Below are 23,069 nucleotides of genomic sequence, written 5' to 3'. Positions count from 1 at the left end.
TTAATTACTATTTTCGACATATTTTGAAAATAATTGTAGTTTGAACAATTTTAGAATATTGAAATAAATTTGTTTTTGATCTTTGATAAACAGTATATAAGTTTATGCTCTTACCTTTGATAAAATAAAAAAATAAAGTTGATAATTAAAGGAAGTTTGAAGATAAATAATTATCGGACTGTTGAAAGACCAATTATTAACGATAGGCATTTGAAAATATGCTAATTGTTTTTTATTTAAATCGCGAGACACCGATTTAAAAAAAAATCATCATAAGCGGACCTCTAGAAGCTGAGATATTAAAAATTTTTAAGCGCATTGCGGTTTTGAACTAGCCGATTCAATTTCGAGCAGACCAAAGAGGCCGCGCTCTGCACCACCACCCGTACGATTTTCTTGAATTTCTCGCTTGCATAAATAACTTTAAACGTGTTTTAAAGTAGGTTGCCAATGAAGAAAAGTATTTCAAACTTAGACCTGATAAGTACTCGGAATACCAGGTATTTTTCGAAAAATTAGCCCGGATGTCCCAGTACATTTAATGTAAATGACAATCTGTTTTTTTTTTTTTAAAGAAGCGTCTATCCAATAACTTTTTAAATATGCTTTAAAAATTTTTATTTGATTGAATATTCACAAAGTTATTCTAATTTTTTATAAGTACAAAAATTTGATCAATGTTTAAACAAGCGCCAGAGCTCTCCTAATTGACGAATTCGAATTTTTCAAAAAGCGTTTGAAAGCTTGGGAGCCCTACTATATGTAATTAAATTTTCAAGTATCTAAGGGCCTTGGTTTTTGCTGTGCAAAATTTTGAAAATTTGCAAATTTTTTTTCAGAATCTGCATTGCAAAATTATTATGCAAAACCAATAGAACCGATTTTGATGAAATTTGGCATTTGGTATTCTACATAACATGAACTTTTCTTGAGCCAAGTACCTATACCCTACTCACCCTATACCCAACTCACAGACCTCAAAAAAATTCCCTAAAAAGTAATGTTTTTTAACCCCACTTTTGGCGATTTTTTCCATTTTTACAATAATCACGATTTATTCGATTTTGTAAAATTTAATTACAAACATTTGTTTCCTCTTCCATTTTCGCCTAAAATCTACTCTTGAAAAGATACATAATTAGAGAGGAAGCAAAATATGACATTTTTAAAATTTTTTTAACATATTGTACCGCCAAAAGTTAAGCCCACGTTTTTTTTTATGCGCACAGAAAAATTTTCATTTCTAGTGATATTTGAAAGTCAAAAAGCCAAAAATCTCTGTGGATATACGATTCACCCAAACCAAATCAGATACCGCCTAGTCTAATACCAATTGAATCCTCTAGTATCAAAACCCCTTAACCCTTTCGCTGCGCAATACGTCTGAACGTAACTACCGCGCCGTGCGCGAAAGTTTATCGCGTGCGAATATATACGTCTGGAGCAGTTAGACCACTTATAGTTTTACATTATGTTGTGTTAAATTACGATTTACGATAAATTTTACAATTTTATTTTGAATAAAATACAGTATATATGTACTAAATAGAAACTGAAAGAAACATGAATAATCTTGGTATAATTACCAGCACCTCTTTCCATAAAAATATTTGTCACAATCGGTATAAGCTCGCCCGCAAAAATTCGCCTTACCAATTGCAATAACCCAGTCACTAATGCGCATGATTGCGAATATATACGGTTTGAGCAGCCTGATTCAATTTAACTATTCATGCGAATTAATATGTCTGGAGCAGTTTGAGGCCCATAAATTTTTAGCGAATATATACATCTGGAGCAGTGAAAGGGTTAAATCCACTTTAGTGAAATTTGCATAAATGAAGAAAAACTGTTTAACCAACTTCTGACAGCGACTCTGTAATGAAATTTTGTTTTGTGAAATTTTAATACTAACTGGACAACAAATTGCATCAAACACAACAAAATTGTTTATAATAAACCCACAAATTTGAAAACAAAAATGGAGTTAGTGGCATTTGAAACCAACTATAGGATTTAATTGATTTTGAATATCAGTAAAGTGGATTTAATGGGTTTTGACAAAGAACAAATGAAAATGACAAAAAAAATGTAGGTGGCACACATTTTTATTAAAGACAAACTAATAAGGTAATTATGAATTACTATTAATAATTAATAAAACGAGTAAAAATTAATAATAAACTAATGAAAAACTAAAAAACTAAAATAATAAAAAATAAAATTAAACACTCAGGTCTGGAACATCTACTTCGGTTTCTACCTTTATCTGGTGTTACAATTTCAATTTGTGTTGTAATATCGGACATTATTTTATTGGCACTTGTTAACGAATACAAGACTAAACTAAAAACAATAATACTAGCACAACAATGACTGATCTAATACTGCATAAATTAAATTTGTACAGCGTCGCCGACCACGTGTTGTCACGTTAGCCTTCTATGATTGGCTATGATTGGATTTAGTGGGGTGTGAACGTTAGCTCAAATGGATTTCGTGGCGTTTGAATCTAAACGCACTTTTTAGAGTACATTTTTATACACATTAGGTAACTTTTGCAATCATTTGAATGAACACATCAATAGGGAATTTGCGTATATCTCATTTTTCATCAAAAACGGATTTAAGGGGTTTTGATACTAGAGGACTCAATTATCCACAATATACTAGGACAGTGAATTAATTTTGAGGGATTTTTTTGTAGATTTAAGGCTTTATCGTGAAAAATTGTGTACCTTATTATTTTTCAAAGTATTTGCATTGTTAGCCACTACTCTTTCCTATCTTTCTGGCAGCATACAGATTCCGTGTCAAAAGAACAACTAATTTTTTGATGATATCCACCAATCGATACAAATTTTTTATATCTTCGTAAGATTGGAAGTGTTGCTTAGCCAGGCCGTGTTCCATGGGTTGGAACAAGTAATAATCTGATGGAGCAATATCTTGTGAATGTGGCGAGTGGGGTAAAACATCTCAGCATTGTGGTCGAGTGTTGTCATGCTGAAAAATTATTGTATCGTCCTTTGCTTGAATTGCGGCCGTTTTTATCCATGCACGGCTGAAACGCATCAATTGTGTTCGGTAGCGATCACCCATGATGGTTTTGTTCGGTTGAGGCAGCTCATAGTACAAACACCAAGCTGGAAATACAGAGAGAGCATGAGCCTCGAACCATGAATATTCGGCCTTGCCGTCGATATAGGTGCATGACCAGACAATCCTCACGTTTTTCTACGTTTACGATTGTCATAGTGTTTCCATCTTTCATCGCCAGTGACAATACAATGCAAAAAACTCTTTCTTTTGCCATTGAAGCAATTGTTCACATGCAAAAAATCGCCTATCAACATCTCTCGGCTTGGCATCCAATTTCCTTGAGAAAAAAAATTCCTTATTAATTTTTTATTTTAATTTGCACTCACAAAATAATATGAAATATAAGACATGAATATTTGTATTCAAAAATCAATGGAAGAAGTTACATTTACGTTCTTGAGCTAGTTTTTTTTAACTAACCTTTTAACTATTGAAAAATGATAAAGGTGGCACTCAAATGTATTGTTATCTACAGAAAAATATTTTTCAAATAATTTGATTACTTATACTATCAAAAAATTTTTGGCGGTCCAGTTTTTACCTCCCGCAGTCCGCCAGTTGCCGACCGCTGGTCTAATTTAATAGAGCTTAAAAGCCTGGATTATACCTTGGTCCATAGGTTGCAGTAAAACTGTCGTATTAGGAGGCAAAAATATCACCTTTATAGTTGCTATGGTGACCTGAAGCATTGTCCAAAACTAGAATGACCTTAAAAGTCTAAATTATTTTTCTTTAAATAATAGCCCGGGAGCCAGCGACCGTTTTGAGTTAGTCAATTGGCAAAAGCTGAACATTTTTCCTACGCTTCATTTGGTATCACTAGTAAGTAAATCGACCTCCAGCTCGCGCAGTTCCGGGGGGTGCAGCTGCAGCAGCCTCCTAAACACGTAAAATAATAAAATAAAAAAACTAATACCGCAAAAGCTGATACTTTGTCGACAAATCAATTATGTTATGAACAAAAGAAAAGCGCAATCAACTGACTTTAGAGTGGGGGTTATGCCTTGGCTTTTCACCTAAACATGTCAAAAATATGCGTTAGGTAAACTGATACCGAAAAAGCCGAAATTTGGTAAAGTAATAGTCGTCTTAATCAGTTATACGAAAAAAATTGTTCGCTGAAGTTTTTGCGGTGTATAAGTGCTCGGTTGACGAGTTGAAAGTGCAGCACATCACTAGGCATGCGGGCGCATTGCATCTTTAACTTTATCAGCTAAGCACTTTTCAATCACTAATTATAAAGCTGAGCATTTTTCTCATTTAACTTATTAAGTTAGATATTGTATTACCAAATTTCAGCTTTTGCGGTAGGAGATATCTTATTTTTTCATTTTTCAAGTCTTACTAGTAATTATATAAAAATATACAACTTTTTTCGAATATTTATTTACAATAAACGATTTAACGAGTTTTTCAATTTAAAGAGCTTTAATAAATAAATATTCACATTTAAATACTTATATACATAACATAAAATTGAACTGCATCAACATTTGCTGCGGACAAAGTATAAGCTCATTTCAGGTCCCAACAGAATTATATCCGACTGATTTCGGCTGGGAAGAGAAGGGGAACAAATTTATTTTTAAATGGTTCGAGGGTGAACAGCTGCCCTCTTCCCTTGGAGATATAATTATCGAGGATGAACAAAGAAATAGTAGAGGTTAGAATATACTAATATATTTCGCTCTATAATGAAATTTAATTATTTAAGTGTAAATTTTTGATTATTTAATTTACATATATGTAAAATACAATTTAAAAATATTTAAAAATATTCGTACTATATGTAATTATTTTTTATAATTAACATTTTATTAATGATATATAATTATAATAATAGTTATTATTATTATTATTATTATACAGGGTGTTTGTAAATAAGTGCGAAATATTTTGGGGGTGGTTGCCGAAGTTATTTTGCAAAATTTTTTATTCATTTTTTATTAATTATTTCAAAAACTTTTAAAGATATTGACTCGAAATTTGTAAAACACTTTGGAAGGATAAGTGTGTAAATTTTGGGATGATCCGAATATTTCTACTTGCACCAGTGGCGTTCGTGTGAGAATGCTACAACTTCTTTTAATAAACAAAAATGATACACTACTGACTTTCCCATTTTGATATTTTTTTCAGAAATCTGCCATCAATTGTGAATGAAATTAGTCCCTTCAATTTTTTTCGTAGGATGTATCGTTTTGAGGAAAAAAATAAAACAATATTTTATTACAGTTGCGTATTTTTAATTTCTATTTCTAAATAAAATGCAACCATCAAATTTCAAGACAATATCTTTAAAACTATTTGAAATAATTAATAAAAATAGATCAAAAATTAGAGTTTAAACACTGTATCTCGAAAATGAAGGATATTTCGACCTACGTTTATATGAATTTTTTTTCACATAATTACTTCGGCAACCACCCCATAAAATATTTCACACTTATGTACAAACAGCGTGTGATGAGGAAGAAATGTCAGGAATCGACATCGATTCCAGCGACCATGAGTTTGAGGGTAATGAATCAGAAAATTAAATAGACAATAGATTCTTTCACACATAACGTTTAGTGTAAATAAATATTTGGAGTTGTATATTTTTATATAATTACTAGTAAAATTTAAAAAATAAAAAAATTATACATATCTCATACCGCACAAGCTGAAATTTGGCAATACAATAGCTAACTTATTAAGTTAAATGAAAAAAATGCTCAGCTTTATATTTAGTGAAGGAAAAGTGATCAGCTTATAAAGTCAAAGATGTACGCGCTCGTGCGCATAACAATGTGCTGCACCTTCAACTCGTCAGCTGAGCACTTATACACCGCAAAAACTTCAGCGGACAATTTTTTTCGTATAACTGATTAAGATGACTATTACTTTACCAAATTTCAGCTTTTGCGGTATCTGTTTACCTAGCACATATTTTAGATGAAAAGCTGAGGCATAACCCCCCACTCTAAATCAGCTGATTGCGTTTTTTCGTTTGTTTATAACATAATCAACATGTCGACAAAGTCTCGGCTTTTGCAGTATTAGTTTGTTCTAATGACTATTTTTCGTGTTTGGGAGGTTGCCGCAACTATACTCCTCGGAAGTGCGCGAGCTGGAGGTCGATTCTCTTACTAGTGACACCAAATGAAGCATAGGAAAACTTTTCAGCTTTTGCTCCTTTGGTCATAAAGAAAGGTCGCTGGCTCCCGGGCTATAAGTTTCATCTTCAAGAACAAAACAATTTAGGAACCAGTCACAGAAAATGACACTTATAACATTTTCTTGTTTAATCGCCAAAACACTGGCCAGCTGTCCTTGTTTAGATTTTTGAGAGCACGAAGATTTAACGATCTATAAAGCATCAGTGGCTTAATTAAACAAACTTCTGATGCATTAGAACAGAGTATCAGCGTGACTCCATCTTTTGCTGCCTTAAAACCAGAGGTGGACTTTTCACTTTTGGTTATGAAAGTTTTGTTTGGGATTCTTTTCCAAAATAAGGCAATTTCGTCTGTATGAAACACTTGTTCAGGTTTGTATCCACCATCAGCAATTAACTTTAAAAATTCTTCAGGATATCTTGCTGCTGCTTCAGTATCTGCAGATGCAGCTTCTCCAACATTTTTGATGTTATGTAGTGATCGATACACCCTGAATTTATTAAACCAACCTTCCCATGCTTGAAATCCTCCAACAGTATCTTCGTCGCCAGGTTCTTTAAAATGTGAAATTTGCTTGAAAATACTATATTTGACAGTCTGTAACTCCGTTGTTTTTCAACGAATCTTGATGATTTTTTTTTTAACTTAAAGCTCTTTTCATAAGCTTTCCGAATATGTAATAATATATAACTACATCACGCACGTACGTCGTATATTTCGTTTTGCAACTAAGGCTAAAAAATAAAAAACTTTCCAGGTTGCAAATTTGAAAATTGAAAAAAAAAATGAATAGATTTCAATGTATTATTATGAAATCTATCATGAAAAAAATCATTGTGATTGTGGAAGATGCTCGGGATCGTCCAGACTAATAATTAGTTAATTTGTTTATAAGGCCATAACTTGTAAACTACCGATTCCAGATTTCGTGTGAATTATTAGACAAGGAATGAGAGGATGCGATGCCAAAACGTTTTGGTAATAATTACGCAGTTTATAAATGTTTAATTTAAAAGTCATAAATAAACTTTTTCTGTTTATAACTTTTGATCTAATCGATATTTTTTGACGCTCGAGGGCTAGTTTTGTAGGTTTTTTGAAGACGAAAAAAAGTACCTTATCTTAATATACGTAAAAATTATACAATTAACCAGCCTGTAACTAATATGTTATTGTACACTCGACGCAAGATAAAGGATTCCAATCTGAATCGTATTTTGTTTGAAATATGACGGCTTAACTGCTTGTCTATATGGGGCGTTCCCATTAAACTCGTGTGGCAATATTTTACTGTCACATCTGACATTTTATGAGTTTTGTACAAAAATGCTTTCCTGGTAGATTGGCATTTTTAAAATGGGACTAATCGGCAAACTCTTATAGCAGACCCCGTATGCATTTTTTATTATCTTGTTTCTATTAAAAGTTGCATTTACATTACAATAGAAAAATCGATTCATCCTAGTTAATAAATTTTGCGAAACGTCTACTACCTACTTACGAATAGTTAGATTGAATGGATTTAAGAAAAGTAAAAATTTTAATTTCTTTTTAATTTTGAAAACCCTGCAGCTTAAGAGCCTACGTGTGTGTAACAAAATTTACTTAATTTTAGCCACAGAATGGGCCTCTGGTTTTTTTCTGTATGCCATTAATGAACACTGTATAGGTGCCCGCAATGAAATTAGTTGAAGTTGTAAAGCATACAATTCTACATAAAAATGGCCTCTTGACTTTTTCTTGTACTATTAAAATTAACATAGTTAGGGAGGCTGGAAGTTAAGGGAAGATTTCAGAAATTTAAAAAATCATAAGCAGAAAAATGAATGAATTTTGTAATAATAATTTATTATTATTAAAATATTTGGAACACTATAGACGTGAATTATATACGACGCCTTGTTACGTCTACGCCAAGCAAATTACAAGCCGTTATTGATTCGGATGGTGGTTGGACATTATTAGACTGTTTTGTTTTTTCATTATTTATAAAATGATGTTAAAATAAGTAAATCAGTTCATAACATTATGGGCCCGGAAATGCTTCCTTTCTGATAGATGTAAAAATCCTGTTTTTCAAAATATTTCGAAAACGATTTAAGATATTGCACTGAGCTTTGGTGGCAGTGTAATATCTTAAATCGTTTTCGAGATATTTAGAAAAAACCGGATTTTAAATTTCTTTCGACATCTATCAGAAGGAAAACATTTCCGGAACCATAATGTCATGAACTTATTTACTTATTTTCACTTCCAGAACACGTCCTTAAAATATTTCCCTTTCCTCCCGAAACTGTATAAGTTATAATAAAACTAGTTTATTTTTTTATTTTGTTGACCTAGCTACCTACTTTCTGCAGAATATGACACAAATTCTTGTCTCAAAATATTAATTTTCTCAAGGATAAGAAAAATGATGTGGCAACACAAAATAATTTCAAAACCTGTATACTCTTCTCTTTTTATAATGCATATACTTCAGGCCTGCAATTTTTTGTTGTGTGTTGTTACACACGTGCCTACACAAAAAAAATATGACACGCCCCTAATTATTGACGCCTCCCAAAATTCCTATCGGAATCCGGCTCGTCTCTTTAAAAGTAGTATGCCTTTTAGGTTGGAAACCTTTATCTTGCTTCGAGTGTACATAATATTTAGCATCACATAGTGATAAATTCAGCATGTCGAAACAAAAAGTCACGTCCAACTGTATATTTCCTGGCCTCGTGGCGTAGGCGGCATTTATCAATGGCCATAGTGCTGTTGTTTGTTTATAAATATTTGAATACCTACTTGTTTATTTTGACAAATAAATACATATTATTCTAAAAATACAATATCGTTAGTTTTGGATTCACAAATATAGAATTTTTCACCCATGAATACGGGAAGTGGTCACAATTTTTTGGTTCACGAATAGCGAATCCGTGAATATGGGAACTGTAAAGCTTTGACTGTAGTTACAGAAATGTCTGTCCAATGCAATATAGCATAAGTCGTGCCATCTATTGTAAATCCCTCAAAATTAATTTACAGTACCGGTACAAGGGTAACACTGGTTTGGGTGACCCAAAACAACTTTTAATTATTATATATTTTATTAGGACTGGGTACCAATTATAGCTAGAGATGCTCAAAAGCAGAGAAGGCAGAATCCACAAGGCCCTTTTAGTGACGCTTATTTATCCGGAATGCCAAGTAAAAGGCGAAAAATTGTGACGAGTTCAAAACCGCAAGGCAGCCTTCCTCAAGTTATTACAGGTATTATCTCCCGATCACTGAATGCATACAGGGTTGGAAAGTCCCCATGGTTCATCGGCCGTTACGTGAGAGCGATAAAGTAAGTCATAGAAATGGGTGCGATAGAGAAGGATGGCTATAATGAAGGCGTCTCATAGTCACCGCCCGTTTCGCCCTTCCACAAATAAGATCTACTTCCACTTGTAATTTAGCGACCGGTGGTCATCTTTGTTTTCGTTGTTTGGCTTTTCTTTAATAGATGTCACTACTTATACAATTTTGACTTCGGTATTCCGATACGTGAATACCATCCGTTAACAGAGGGCAGCACAAGGCGTAACATAGAAAACTTTTTACAGTAGCTAGTAGATACCTCTGTTTGTAAATCTAGTGACCTTGTTTCCCCTACTGAGAAGTTATTCAAATGGAGTATAGTGCTCAGCTGCATTTAAAGTTCATTTAGTTGTTATCTAAGTATACTTTTTAAAATGACTTAAAAATCCCAAGAAATAAAGCAAAATTCCCTATTTCCCCAATTCCAAAAAAATCTGTAGATCTGGCATCGCTCTTTCTAGGGCTGCCCTCTGTTAACGGATTGTATTAACATATCGGAATATGAAGTTGGAATATAAGTAGCGACATCTATTACAGAAAAGGCAAAGGACGAAAACAAAGATGACCACCGGTCACTGAATTACAAGTGGAAGTGAATCTTATTTGTGGAAGGGCGAAACGGGCGGTGACTATGAGACGCCTTCATTATAGCTATCCTTCTCTATCGCATGGATTTCTATGACTTACTTTATCGCTCTCACGTAACGGCCGATGAACCATGGACACTTTCCGATCCTGTATATGTTCTTAATATGAAATTTCATAATTTTATTTTTCAACAGAGAGCGTAAGGCAAGCAGTAACGGCCACAGGCTTGTCTACGGTAGCCCCATTAGAGTCAGTGGCCCAAGCAGCAGGCGCGTCTCTAGAAATTCAAACAGCTTATAGGAGCTTGTTACGCACTAATGTGCAGGCAAATTTAAGGGATAATGAAGATTTTACACCCGAACGATTTCCCAATGCCGCAAATTATTTTAATAATACCTCATAATAAAAGAATTAGAATACAATATATATGTTTTGGGTCCTGTACATCGTACGTTCGGTGAACGTGACCTGTCCGCGGTGAGAGTTTAAATACGGATTTCGACGTTCGGTAAACTTTTATTTTGCCTGCACGACATTCACCGAATAGCGTTCGCAGAGGCTCGATTCTTGTAATCTGATATTAAGAGCATTGGTTGTATAATTTGATTAATCTGTTTATATAAAATTTTTAATTTATCATAATTTGCAGGTATGTATGTAAAACTGAATAAGTTAACCAATGGACGATTGAATAGTAAAATAAATTATGATATGTAAATTATTTTGTAATTTTTCTCCCATTCCTTTCGTCATAGGCTACTAAAACAGGTATGAAATGAGGTTATAGGTTATAGCGATACGTACGAGGGTCAATCAAATATAAACGAGAATTAATTTTAAATTCACAAAAAATTTCCTTCCTTTGAAATATTTTTCCTGCCTGTTCGGAAGCTTTTTGATTCCATCGCTGTAGAAAGAAGGACGGCAGGTTGTTGTTAGCAAGTTGCCCTCCCAAAATAGGCCAATCAATATAGGTTTTTTGTGTGACAAAAATACCAACAGCATACCACCTGTGCCATCACTTAAAAGAGAGTCGGTAGATATACTCTGATGTGTTTTCGACTCGCAACTCTCACTAATTCATTTGTTATTAACATTTTAGTGCAAAAAAAATAGCATTTTTTTTTAGTTTTTTTGCTTACAAAACCAAAACTACTACAGCAATCTCAATTTCGTCAATGGAAAAGTTGTAGGAAATTCAATTTTGAAGAAAACGAGAGGTTGAGCGTTCCGATCGGTTGATTAGAACCGGAGAAAATTCGGCATTATTTTCAAAAATTCATAACTTTGTCAGTTCTGAAGATTAAGAGCTGAAATTTGGCACAGACGTAGATAATTATATCAACTTTAAGTGTGCAAAAGGCAGGTGCTGTCGGACCTTTAGTTTTTGCGCAATTGCAATTTCAAATTTTTTATGCATTTTTTTTGCCAAGAATCTATGCGTTAAAAATGGTCCGATTTTAATTCTAATACCGGTTTTCAAAATTAGAAGTAAAATACTATAAAAAGTATATTTCAAGTTTTCGTTAAAATGCCGCAAAATGAATGAAACATGCACTTGAACATCGGTATAAATGGCCGAGTAGTGGGGGAACAAGAGGAAGCAACGTTCCGTGCAGCGGCCTTGTATACCTATGTACGCTTCCCCTCCTTCCCCACTACTAGCACGCTTGGCCGTTTACACCGTTGTTCAAGTGCATGTTCATCAGTGGCGGCGCGTGAACATTGATTGAACATGTTCTGCTTAGGGTTGTTATATTTGTTGAATTGAATTCAGAGATATTAAGTGCCCAGAGTCTTTAAGTGGCGCCGCAGGCGAAAAATTTTAAAATTTTCAAGTTCGCACGGATTCCTGGCACTTCTGAATTTCAAGGAACATTCCATTTATACAAAAATATAGATTTTCACAAGAACGATTTTTGAAATATCTATTCACAAATTACCTCCTGTCGTTATAAATAAATTGGAATAAACTAAATATATTTTATTAAATTATTGAATATTGTTTATAAACAAAAAAATCGTTTGTGAAGACTATTGGCGCAAACATGCCTTATCCGAAAGTTGATAGTTTCGGAAATACAGGGTGTTGAAAGTTAACATTTTAAATCGTTTTTTGCGATTATTCTGAAAATATGTAGATTAGGAACTTGAACATTTGTAAACCTATATTTTTTTAAGCGACGAATAAGGTGCGTGTTGCAATTTCAGCGTTGCTCATAGAGGGCGCCACATACGACCAATTTTACCGAAAATTTAGTTAATAACTTTTTACCCTGTGTGTCTAATATGAAACTTGATTCAAAACCTGAAATGAGAAATCATTTTTCTATTAATTATGTACTCTTGTTTCATTTCGGGATCTCGATCCGTTTTTGAGAAAAATCGATTTAACGAACACTATGTCTTGATAATACGAGAAATTAAAAGCAAAACAAAAGTGTTTCTTCATGTTATTACAACAATTAACAATAAAACAAATGAAATACGTAATAATGATTTAAAGAAATTGTTCGAAGAATCCATTGTTGACACTTTACACGTTTTCTGAGAGATCTTCGAGTTTGAAACAACATATTGGGATTGAGTCTGACTTCGTTGGTAGCGATTTGTATTCTTTGCCATGACTCTTCACGCGAGCCAATAGATTCTTTGTAAACTATCTCTTTCATTTGAGACCAAAAAGAAAAATCAAGATGATTGAAGTGTGGACTTCTGGGTAGCCAAGCAAAAATGCTTACATGGCCAATCCAGCGACTTGGAAAAACTGCATCTAAATATGCACGCACTGGCCGAGAAAAATGCGATGGAGCTCCGTCGTGTATGAACCACATGTCTCTTCTTAAATAACGTAGAACTTCTCCAAGCCGTGGAAGCATTTTTGTTTGGCCACCCAGAAGTTAGGACTTCAATCCCCTTAATTTTTCTATTTGGTCTCGAATGAAAGATATAGTTTACAAAGAATCTATTAGTTCGCGTGAAGAGTTATGGCAAAGAATACAAATCGCTACCAACGAAGTCAGACTCATTCCCAATATTTTCTTTCAAACTCGAAGATCTCTCAGAAAACGTTGTGTAAAGTGTCAACAGTGGATTCTTCGAACAATTTCTTTAAATCATTATTACGTATTTCATTTGTTTTATTGTTAATTGTTGTAATAACATGAAGAAACACTTTTGTTTCGCTTTTAATTTCTCGTACTATCAAGACATAGTGTTTGTTAAATCGATTTTTCTCAAAAACGGATTGAGATCCCGAAATGAAACAAGAGTACATAATTAATGGAAAAATTATTTCTCTTTCAGGTTTTGAATCAAGTTTCATGTTAGACACACAGGGTAAAAAGTTATTAACTAAATTTTCGGTAAAATTGGTCGTATGTGACGCCCTCTATGAGCAAGGCTGAAATTGCAATACGCATCTTATTCGTCACTTAACACGTTGACTGCGAGATAATCTCAATGTACTTTGTCCGTGACTGTGATACATATCTTTGGGGATATGTAACAAAACTTCTTCTGTGTGCGGTACATATCCCTGGGGATATGTATTTTTTTTTTTACATTTGACCCTATAAAATTAAAAATAATACAATTATTGCTATAAACTTGCATGTACCTGTAACTATATATCCTAGGATACTAACGTTTTCATTCGGAAATAGTTTTGAAGAGAAAATAACAGAAAAATCATTATTTCTAAAAACTACAGATTCTGCAACTTCCACAAGATACAGTAAAAATGTGATTATTGAGATTCGCATATTTTTTATAATGAGTACATACCCCCCAAGGTATGTACCGCAGTCAACGTGTTAAAAAAATATAATTTCACAAATTTTCGAGTTCCTAACCTACATATTTTCAGAATAATCGCAAAAAAACAATTTAAAATTTTAACTTTTAACACCCTGTATTTCTGAAACTATCAACTTTCGGATAAGGCATGTTTGCGCCAATGGTCACCATTTCACGTGTAGTTTATTCAGCTTTCGATTTTTCCCATTGTTAATGAATCACCCTGTATGTACATTATATTATATTCCGGGAGTTATACATGCAAATCCGAAATCCGGAACCATCACAGAAAATCCCGGTCATACCCATGTGGCTAGATGTTCTTTTAATATGTCGTCAAGATTTGCGCTAAAATTTATGAGTCCATGAAACATATCAGGGTTGTCCGAATTTTCTGTCTCGTCGTGTCCGCGAAGTGCTAATTCGAAAGCTCCGCAAAATTTTATGCAATCTGATTTTAGATAATACATAACGATTTTTCGTTACCTGTTCATTGTGTTTCCGTATATTATCCCAATATGCAGAATCTAACTAACTTCTTATGTTTATTTTATTAAATCTTTCACACCGTATTGTCTATGCTTTATCCTCGCCGAAAAGTAAGCGCGGAAAACAAAACGGTGTATTTTTTACATCACACCCGCACACCCACTCTGCTTTTGTGTATACATTATTGTTAAATTGTCTTCATTTATTTCTAGTTTATCCTCATAAGGCATAGAACCAAATAGTTTTTTTTTTAAACAAAACGCTATTCATTTTAATAACTATAATATCCGTAGATGCCTAAACGAAAATATTCACACGTGCCGCTCGCAGAAATAAACCACCACATACCACGTACGAAATATTACTGCATTTACTGCAGCAGTGGCTGTCGTTGCAGCCACAAAAGCCGATATAAAAGTGTACTGGGTCACGTGCCTGATTAGCCAATAAAAACAAAAGGCGCATCTAATTGTTCGCTGTGCACACATTTTGTATATGAGGTTGCATATATTAAGAAGGGTAGCTCACGTCGTAATAAATAATAATATAAGCTCCGAGATTTATTTTAGTGCGAGTACATTTGGATTCTTTAAATATTTTGTTGATATTTAATATGATTAAATACATAAAATTTTATGTGTTCTGCAGCTCCGCAGCTCTTATGGTAAAACTGCCACTGGTAAATAGGCAACAAGCAATATATTTTTATAGTTTTTATTACACAGTTCGTCTAAATACGAATTAATGCACAAATAACAGACTTTCCTACATTCTAACACAGATATTCCATGACATGGAGTTAGTTTGAAACTCAAATTACTTTTTGTTGTAAAGAAATTTATAATTTGCCGCTTTTAAACCAGCGACATCGTAAATTACAAATTTCTTTACACTAAAAAGTAATTTGAGTTATAAACTAATTCCATTTTATAGAAAATCTGTGTTAAAATGGGGGAAAGTCCGTTATTTGTGCATTCATTCATATCTAAACAAACTGCGCAATAAAATCATAAAAATGTATTGCTGGTTGTGTATTTGCTATAGAGCCCTCTTAATTCCACAGCAGTATATGAAAAATAAACATTAAAATATCCCAAAATGTTGAGAAACAAGGTACCCTAAATTTCTGTTTGTATGTTTCTACGATAATTTTAAAATACTTTGAGATATCGATTAAGATATGGTACATATATTTTCTTAGAGAATAGAATTTTTATATTACTTTTAAGCAAGCAAAATAGGAAACTGTAATCTTATAAATAATGAATAAGAAACGTGCTACCATATAAACTTTTATTATTATACTAACATAATAAATGTTCAGTCCTCATCCTCGATATCTTTGGTATTGGTTTACAAAAACGTAATAAAATTCAAATACTATTTCGGCTGTATCAAGGCAAAAGCTTGTATCTTTAGTTGCTATAATTGTTACGAGTAATCTGTTATAGGGTATAACACTACCTACTTGGATTGCTTTTTATTCCTGATATACAAGTAGATTAGGCTCATTTTTGTCTGCGTTTAATTGGTTTATTCTGAAATAAATATAATATTAAGTTATTATATCTTCCGTTACTAGAGCAGAAAAATGTTTTAGGTCCAGAATAACGTTACAAACAATAAAATTGAAACTTTAGGCAGGAATAATATAACAACTCTAAGACATTATTCGTCATCATCAAACATTTCCTATTAAAATTCATATTTTTGTAATTTGTAAAAAATAAGGGTAGAACAGGAGGATAAATGAATATAATCATCGAACAGTAGTTTTATATGTACAAAGTATTTCATATTTAGAGCAATTCACAGCTGGTTTTTGCACTGTACATTAAATCTTAGATAGATAAAAATGTATTTTTTTTTCATTGAACATATTAAAAAAGCTTATATAAAAACATAGGTTTATTGACAACTTACATATAAACTATATTATGACGAGTCACTCTGGCAATTGTCTGGATTAAAATCTTCATCTTCATCATCATCAAGGTCCAAATCATCGAGATCTTGAAATAACGATTCATCTACTTTTACAGCATCACCTTCATCTAAGAACTTAAGGTCTGATTCATTAAGTGTATTATCCGACATAAATAATTCTCTCCCCGTTAATTTCTTCCCTTCTTTTTCTAACATCTCTCTTTTTTTTGTTATGCCCATTTCATCTTCAAATCGTTGCTTCCACTTCATGAATGTCTCTACAGTAACTCTCGTGCCTTCAAATCTTTTCCTTTCAGCTTCTTCCTCTTTCTTTAGTTTCAAAGCAGCTCTTTCTTCTTTTTCTTTTTTAGTTTCTTCCCATTTGACATTTAGCCATTCTTGTGCTGCTGAAACTATAGTAAATATCATAACCATTCCCAAATTTTCTTTAATCTGTTCATCTAAATATTTAAGAAAATTTGTTTCGTAATCTTCAAAATTTTCTGAATTTTCTATTTCTATTATTGGTGACTCTTCTGGATATTTCGAAGTATATGTAATTACGAGATCACAACTTAATCCATTTTCAGAATCGGGCTCATGTTCTTCTGTTTTTATAGGTATTGAAAACTTATAATGAGGTTCTGTTGACATCAATTGGAAATCTCCGTAATATATTGATTCTAAAGCTTCAATTTCATTTTTTTGTTCTTCTGCATAGTCCATAATTTTATTTATTCTCTTTTGGTGCTTATTTACTTTAAATTAAACCAAGAAACATTTATTAACCTCAATACTTGACATCAAATATGAGGTTAATTTCATATTCCTCTTCTGAATTAAATGGCAGAAAATAGGTAAATTAATCAATTCTTCTTCTCCCTCTTTAATTTCATGTACCACTGATTTTAAATACACAGATACGACATACTAATTTACGTTATGGTCCAAGGATCGAATTATTTATGAGGGGCATTTACGTACTGTTATCATATTTATTTATCCAGTTCGAATTACAATGAGTACATTATTTACTGATAATTCGTAATGTTCTATGCTTTGAAAAATTCCCCATTTTTGAGATCAAATTTGCACTTAATTCAAAATTCGAAAGAATTTTGTTTTTATATTTTACTTAATGCGCGTCAATCGAACTTTACTCATGTAATTATGATAATTAATGTTATGATTACTAGGTCACTGTAAAACGTGTACTAGGAATAAAAGCATTGTGCATGTTTTCATTCATTGAATTCCAGCTTGATTAAATGTTTTTTAAATTAATCTCTAGAGAAGGTATCTACGCCAACTCTTTTAGCCCTTAAATTGTTATACTCTGCACTACTGGAAGTGGAGTGAAATTATGCATATTTCTAGGGATGTTATCCTTCTTTTTTAGATTAATGATAATCTGTCTGTTGAACCAAACTGGATATTTTTTGCGTTGTCGCGTTTGGGTATGCATACATCAAAAATATTGTAAACTATACTATAGAAATAGTTAACTGCATTATAACCACATACTTTGTGTATTATACGCAGGCGCTATGATTCATTTTCCCATTGGTCGGTTTGTCGGTTAAGGTCATTGTCATTTCCAAATATAGGTTTTGAATTTGAATAGAAAGACAGCTGAAAATGATTTGGCAAACAAAAAAAAAAAAGGAAAGGAAACGAGGCAGACCCATAAAAAACATGGGACCAAGGACCAAATAGTGGCAGAAGACTTAAAGAAAAGAGGAACAAACTGGCATGAAGCGATGAATCTAGCAAAAAATAGAAAAGAAGACAAAATTTGTTTATAAGTAAAAATGTATATCTTTACACCCTATGGATACTTAAGGTTTTATTGATTGAGGATTTTTATTAATTAAGGGTAATGTATTGATGAAATTGGCTAAAGCAAATTTTTACGTGTCCAATCAGTAGCTAGAAATTCCACATTTTGCTAATGCATGAGACTTCGTGTTTCATGGTGAACTCTTACTGTTATATATTAAAAGGAGACGAGTAGTTTCCCTTTATATATTTTTTGTAAATGTCACAAGAAATTATTTTTATAACTTGTGAAGTTACAAAGCCCGCTATATATGAAACCACATCTTCTACATACGGCGAAAGGTCAAACATGGTTTTTACATGATCATGTTCAAATAAAGAAAGGACACTTAATGTACCTACTTGTGTTTGGATCACAAACTGGATCAGCTATTTTATTTGAAAAATAATACCTAAGGACAATTTATATCTAAAACTGGCACTGCTTCAATGTGTTCTAAGATCTTGACTAAGTTTGCATTGTATATTTAATAAAATAAGACTTGATATTTAGCATATATTAGAAAATCAAATTGAATCTGGTACACGAAACACTTAGGTTAATATGATTTATATGATTTATTTTTTTTATTCATATATGTGTTAGTTAAGGTAGATAACTCGTTATTATTTTTATGTATATTTCTACATAATGTGTATTTTTATATGAATTTTTGTGAAGATGCATCGATTTTAAATTTCAAAAAATGTTTACTATTTTATATAAATAACACACTTGGACTCTCTTTTGGGTTCCGTTTTATTGTACCCATTTTATTTTACATTCACTATCTAACATTCTCATAAATTACAATTAACAAGTTGTATAATTAGATATACAAAATAATAATTGGTAATTTTGCTCTGTTAATAGTACATCAGTTATTAAATTTCATTTTAAATAATCCGCTAAATTTTCGGGCTTGCGCAAAATTGACAAAGTGCAACATACACACTTTTTATCCCCTCTTTTTGGGAACAAGGTCATTAATGTAAATGTAAAAGATATGCAGTGCTTGGTATATGTATAGAAAGAAGTATGTGATTATAACGTCTTGAAGATTTTCAATTATTCTCCAGTCTACTGTCACAAATGACTCGTATAACAATTAAAAATTGGCCTTTTTATATTTATAAGTAGACACGAATGGAGTGTGAGCTTTGATGAATTGAATTTTATAAATAAGTCTATACTCGATGACGGATGATGTATGTCTTATGTATGTCTTCATTAACTCGACTAAATAAGCTACGGTGGACAGTGCAAAGCAGATTTGATATTACAATATCTAAAAGGCGGCTTATGTAATTTGTTATTTTATTATACTGTTGACAATAAAAAAACTGCAAGAAATGCACTAGCTCCATAACATAATTGTCATTTTAAAAGTGAAAAAACACGTAATTTTGCCACTTATTTGCAATTTGCCGACTTAGCGTCAGTTCTTTCGAGTTACTTTTTTGATATCATTCTACATACCCTTCCCCGTCATAAAGTGCAATAAAATAATACTAATATATTTTTTTCACGTTCAAACTCTAATTCGACTGGAGTAATACTGACACTGACAGCGCGAGGTGCATGTGATCATTTAAAGTATAGGTACCCCACGTGTTGGTAAAAGAAGATGTGGTGAATCGTTTATATTTAGCATAGTTTTTATCAAGTAGGAAATTTTTTCAGTGTCCTCTAATCTTCCAAATTGAACACAAGTATATTATTTTAAGTATCTATTGCAATTCTTGGCACAAAGCCTTTAAAATTCTTTAAACTATTTTACCCTTTCGTATAATAAAAAATGATTGGATCATCTAAACAAGTGAACATGGTCAGAGGTCACTCAGTCGTCAACTTGGATATTAACAATTAGATATTAGCTTACTGCTAGATATTAGTCGCATAAATTATTTAATAAACCAAATTTTGTTATTAGTTTGTCACTTGTAGATATCAATGAATAGGCGACGCCTACATCTATACATTTTCTGTTTGTAATAATGACATACTGACTGAGCTCAGTTAGGTCGCACGACCCAACTTTTGACCCTCAATAAAATCTCAATCAGACAGACCAATTACGGCGTCATCAGATTTATTGTTGAATCTACCTACTATTTTCTGGAATGTAATTTAAATAAAAATGATAGTGGAGATTAGATTTTCTTAAGAAGTACCTATTAAGCAAATTCAAATAGAAATAAATAATTATCCAAAATAAAAACTAAAAATGACTTTTGCGTTGTTTATATATAGGTTGTCCTAGAATATGTGGGCAATCTCTTGGATTTATACAGGGGACGTTAAAATAACATGACAAAGTCTCTATAAAAATTTTCCCTAGAGGGCCCCTCTACGGAGATATAGGTATCTACAAGTATTAAGATGGCGCAGGGCCTCATAATTTCGCAATGGTGTGTCAATATTTCAATCGACGCTTTTCAAATAATTGGATTGACACTCATGAACTTGCAGCTTGGCTTCCACGGTCTCCATGCCTCAACCCTTTAGATTTTTACTATAAGGTTGTTCAAAAGATACAATTTATTACAGTTCCTGTGAAAACATAGAAGACACGAAAGAGTTTTTGCTGCTTTTAGGTATCTTCACCACAAAGTATTCAAACGCTATAGACAAAATTAGATTGAGGACTGACCTTTGTCTGCATGAGAGCGGATTGCACTTTAAAGTAGTTATGTAGGATTTGTAGAATATTTTTGTATTTCGTTTTATTGAGTATTGATTTTTGTTTTACGTCAAGAACAACTAGATTTTATTAATTTTTTAAATAAATTATTGAATTTCTTTAATTTTATCTTCAAATAAAATAGTAGTGTTACATATTGACGTGTTCGTAATTTTAATTTCTATCTGTTACTGTCAAGATCCAATATGGCGTCCACAAGAAAAAAAAAACAATTGAATGTTGCATAACTGAAACTAGAGGAGGTAGAAATTTTTTTCGACGAAAATGGATTCCTCATATCCTCTATTACCCAGTACCAAATTTCAGGTCTTTCTGTTGTGAATAAGGACGCTAGACGGCATTTTCTAAAATCGCTATTTTCAGTTTTTTCACAATATTTCAGGAACGGCAGTAGATATCTTTGATCTGTTTAGTTTATTTTAATAGCCCTGAAAAGGCGCAACTTTTTTGTATTTTGCGCCACCCTATATATGTTACGGTTTTCCAGATGTCAATGATATGCCATGAAAATCGAACCACCCTGTATACTAATTTGCTGCCCCTACACACAAATTCACTTCCTATTTTACTATTGTCTACATCACTTCTATTAGCTAATCTACACAGCGACACCAAAATCACTCCGACTGTACCACCCCTGCGCCCAGCGACTGAATATATGTTACACTTTAAAAATGTATACCCTTCCAAACACTATTAGATTCTACATACTTTCCTAACATCTAGCGTTACACTACTAGCCCAGTAAATGAAAAAAAAAAAAAATTGTAAAAAAATTCGTTTCAGATTGAAACTTGGTTTAATCGTTAGTTTAGGCAAAAAGAAATAATATTTCCCAAAAAGTATAGGTTTAAAACAACAAGATCATTGTTTAAACAATGATTTATAATGTAAAAATTACCAAAAATGGAGTTTTTTAGCTGTATTAAAAAGCGCTCGCCAACAGAAGTTTCAGCTTTTGTTTATACTTATAGGTTTTCAAAAGACGCTTCACCTGCTAAATTAAGATCCATTAAAAATTTGTTTAAATAATTGCAAAAAAAAACAGCGAAATTTGAATTTGCTATAAATAGAAGAAAGGAGCATAAATCGTCTCTAAACTGCAATAAAAGTTGTATTTTGTTACGCTTAAGAAACCCTGAAAGTTTTTGCATTTGTTTATTAGAAATAGCATTTCTTCAATTGCCAAAACGCGGTCTTAAGTTATATTTTCAAGATATGCAATTGAAAATTGTAATTTCATAGGCTAACCTCCTCAAAACGGCGTATAAACAAATAGTGCAATTTGTTTATAAGGCTTTTCGTTAATAACTTTGCGAAGAATGAATATTTTTTAAAGCCGCTTTGATATTCGTAATCCTGGTAATTTTTCACGAATTAAAAAAAAAAATTGTTCTAGGATCATTTTTAGCCGAGATAGCGTTTTGTTTTTTAATTCATAACTTGTTTATTTATAAATAAAAAGACTTGAAATTTCGGGAATATATCAATCAAACCTTAAACTTCATAATAACGGTTAAAGGTATCGAAAAAATGCATTTTATAGTATCTAATTTTTAACTCTTTAAAAAAACGTCCTCGAATACATTTTTTTAATCTGGGGTAGCGCATGAAAATAATAACAACTGCACGGTCCATTTTGCAATAATTAATTATTAATTTGTTATAAATATATTTTGTAAAAAAAAATTTTATCGCAATTTTTCGGAAAATAATTTTGATAACTAATGGTACTAAATGATATATTTTTTATATATAAAGTTTATTTTAATGAGAATCGAGTGTTTTATTTTACTTACCTGTTTTAAAATATAATATGTAATTTAATGTTAAAAAATAATACTCTTATTCATATTACATCCAAAAATTCGATTCTCATTAAAATAAACTTTATACATAAAAAATCTGCCATTTCCTGAATTCTTCTACATAAAAATATGTTTTTTTAAGAAAATTGTTTATTGGTACCATTGTGAAAAATTATTTCTCGAAAAACTCGAAATATTTTTTTTTACAAAATTAATAGTTTATAACAAATGAATAATTAATTATTGCAAAATGGACCGTGCAGTTGTTATTACTTTCATGCGCTACCCCAGATTAAAGTTGGTCCACCGGAGATATCGCA

General features: G+C 32.1%; 2 protein-coding genes across 6 annotated transcripts in view; one reads left to right on the top strand and one right to left on the bottom strand.

The window, feature by feature from the left end:
* The window catches only part of LOC108917945 (large proline-rich protein bag6), a 56,720-nt gene extending 45,797 nt beyond the window's left edge, over window positions 1-10,923 (top strand). For all 5 annotated transcript variants that reach the window (XM_018724764.1, XM_018724763.1, XM_018724765.1 and 2 more), the window contains 2 exons: window positions 9,368-9,524; window positions 10,400-10,923. In XM_018724764.1, the coding sequence (XP_018580280.1) occupies window positions 9,368-9,524; window positions 10,400-10,608 (366 nt within the window). In that variant the 3' untranslated portion in view covers window positions 10,609-10,923. The remainder of the gene's footprint in view (window positions 1-9,367; window positions 9,525-10,399) is intronic.
* Window positions 10,924-15,804: 4,881 nt separating this feature from the next.
* On the bottom strand, window positions 15,805-17,254 carry LOC108917922 (RWD domain-containing protein 1). The gene is made up of 2 exons (XM_018724732.1): window positions 16,416-17,254; window positions 15,805-16,030 (listed from the first exon to the last, which is right to left on the bottom strand). The coding sequence occupies exon 1, from the start codon at window positions 17,142-17,144 to the stop codon at window positions 16,428-16,430; it is 717 nt and encodes a 238-aa protein (XP_018580248.1). The 5' UTR covers window positions 17,145-17,254; the 3' UTR covers window positions 15,805-16,030; window positions 16,416-16,427.
* Window positions 17,255-23,069: the final 5,815 nt, after the last annotated feature.

The sequence above is a fragment of the Anoplophora glabripennis genome, unplaced genomic scaffold (assembly GCF_000390285.2).
Source record: "Anoplophora glabripennis isolate ALB-LARVAE unplaced genomic scaffold, Agla_2.0 scaffold66, whole genome shotgun sequence".
Taxonomy (NCBI): Eukaryota; Metazoa; Arthropoda; class Insecta; order Coleoptera; family Cerambycidae; genus Anoplophora; species Anoplophora glabripennis.
Note: the sequence above shows the minus strand (reverse complement) of the source record. Positions and strands in the feature narration are given on the sequence as shown.

Coding starts and splice junctions, on each gene's coding strand:
- LOC108917922 (XM_018724732.1), bottom strand. CDS start 17,144: ATGGACTATGCAGAAGAACAAAAAAATGAAATTGAAGCTTTAGAATCA.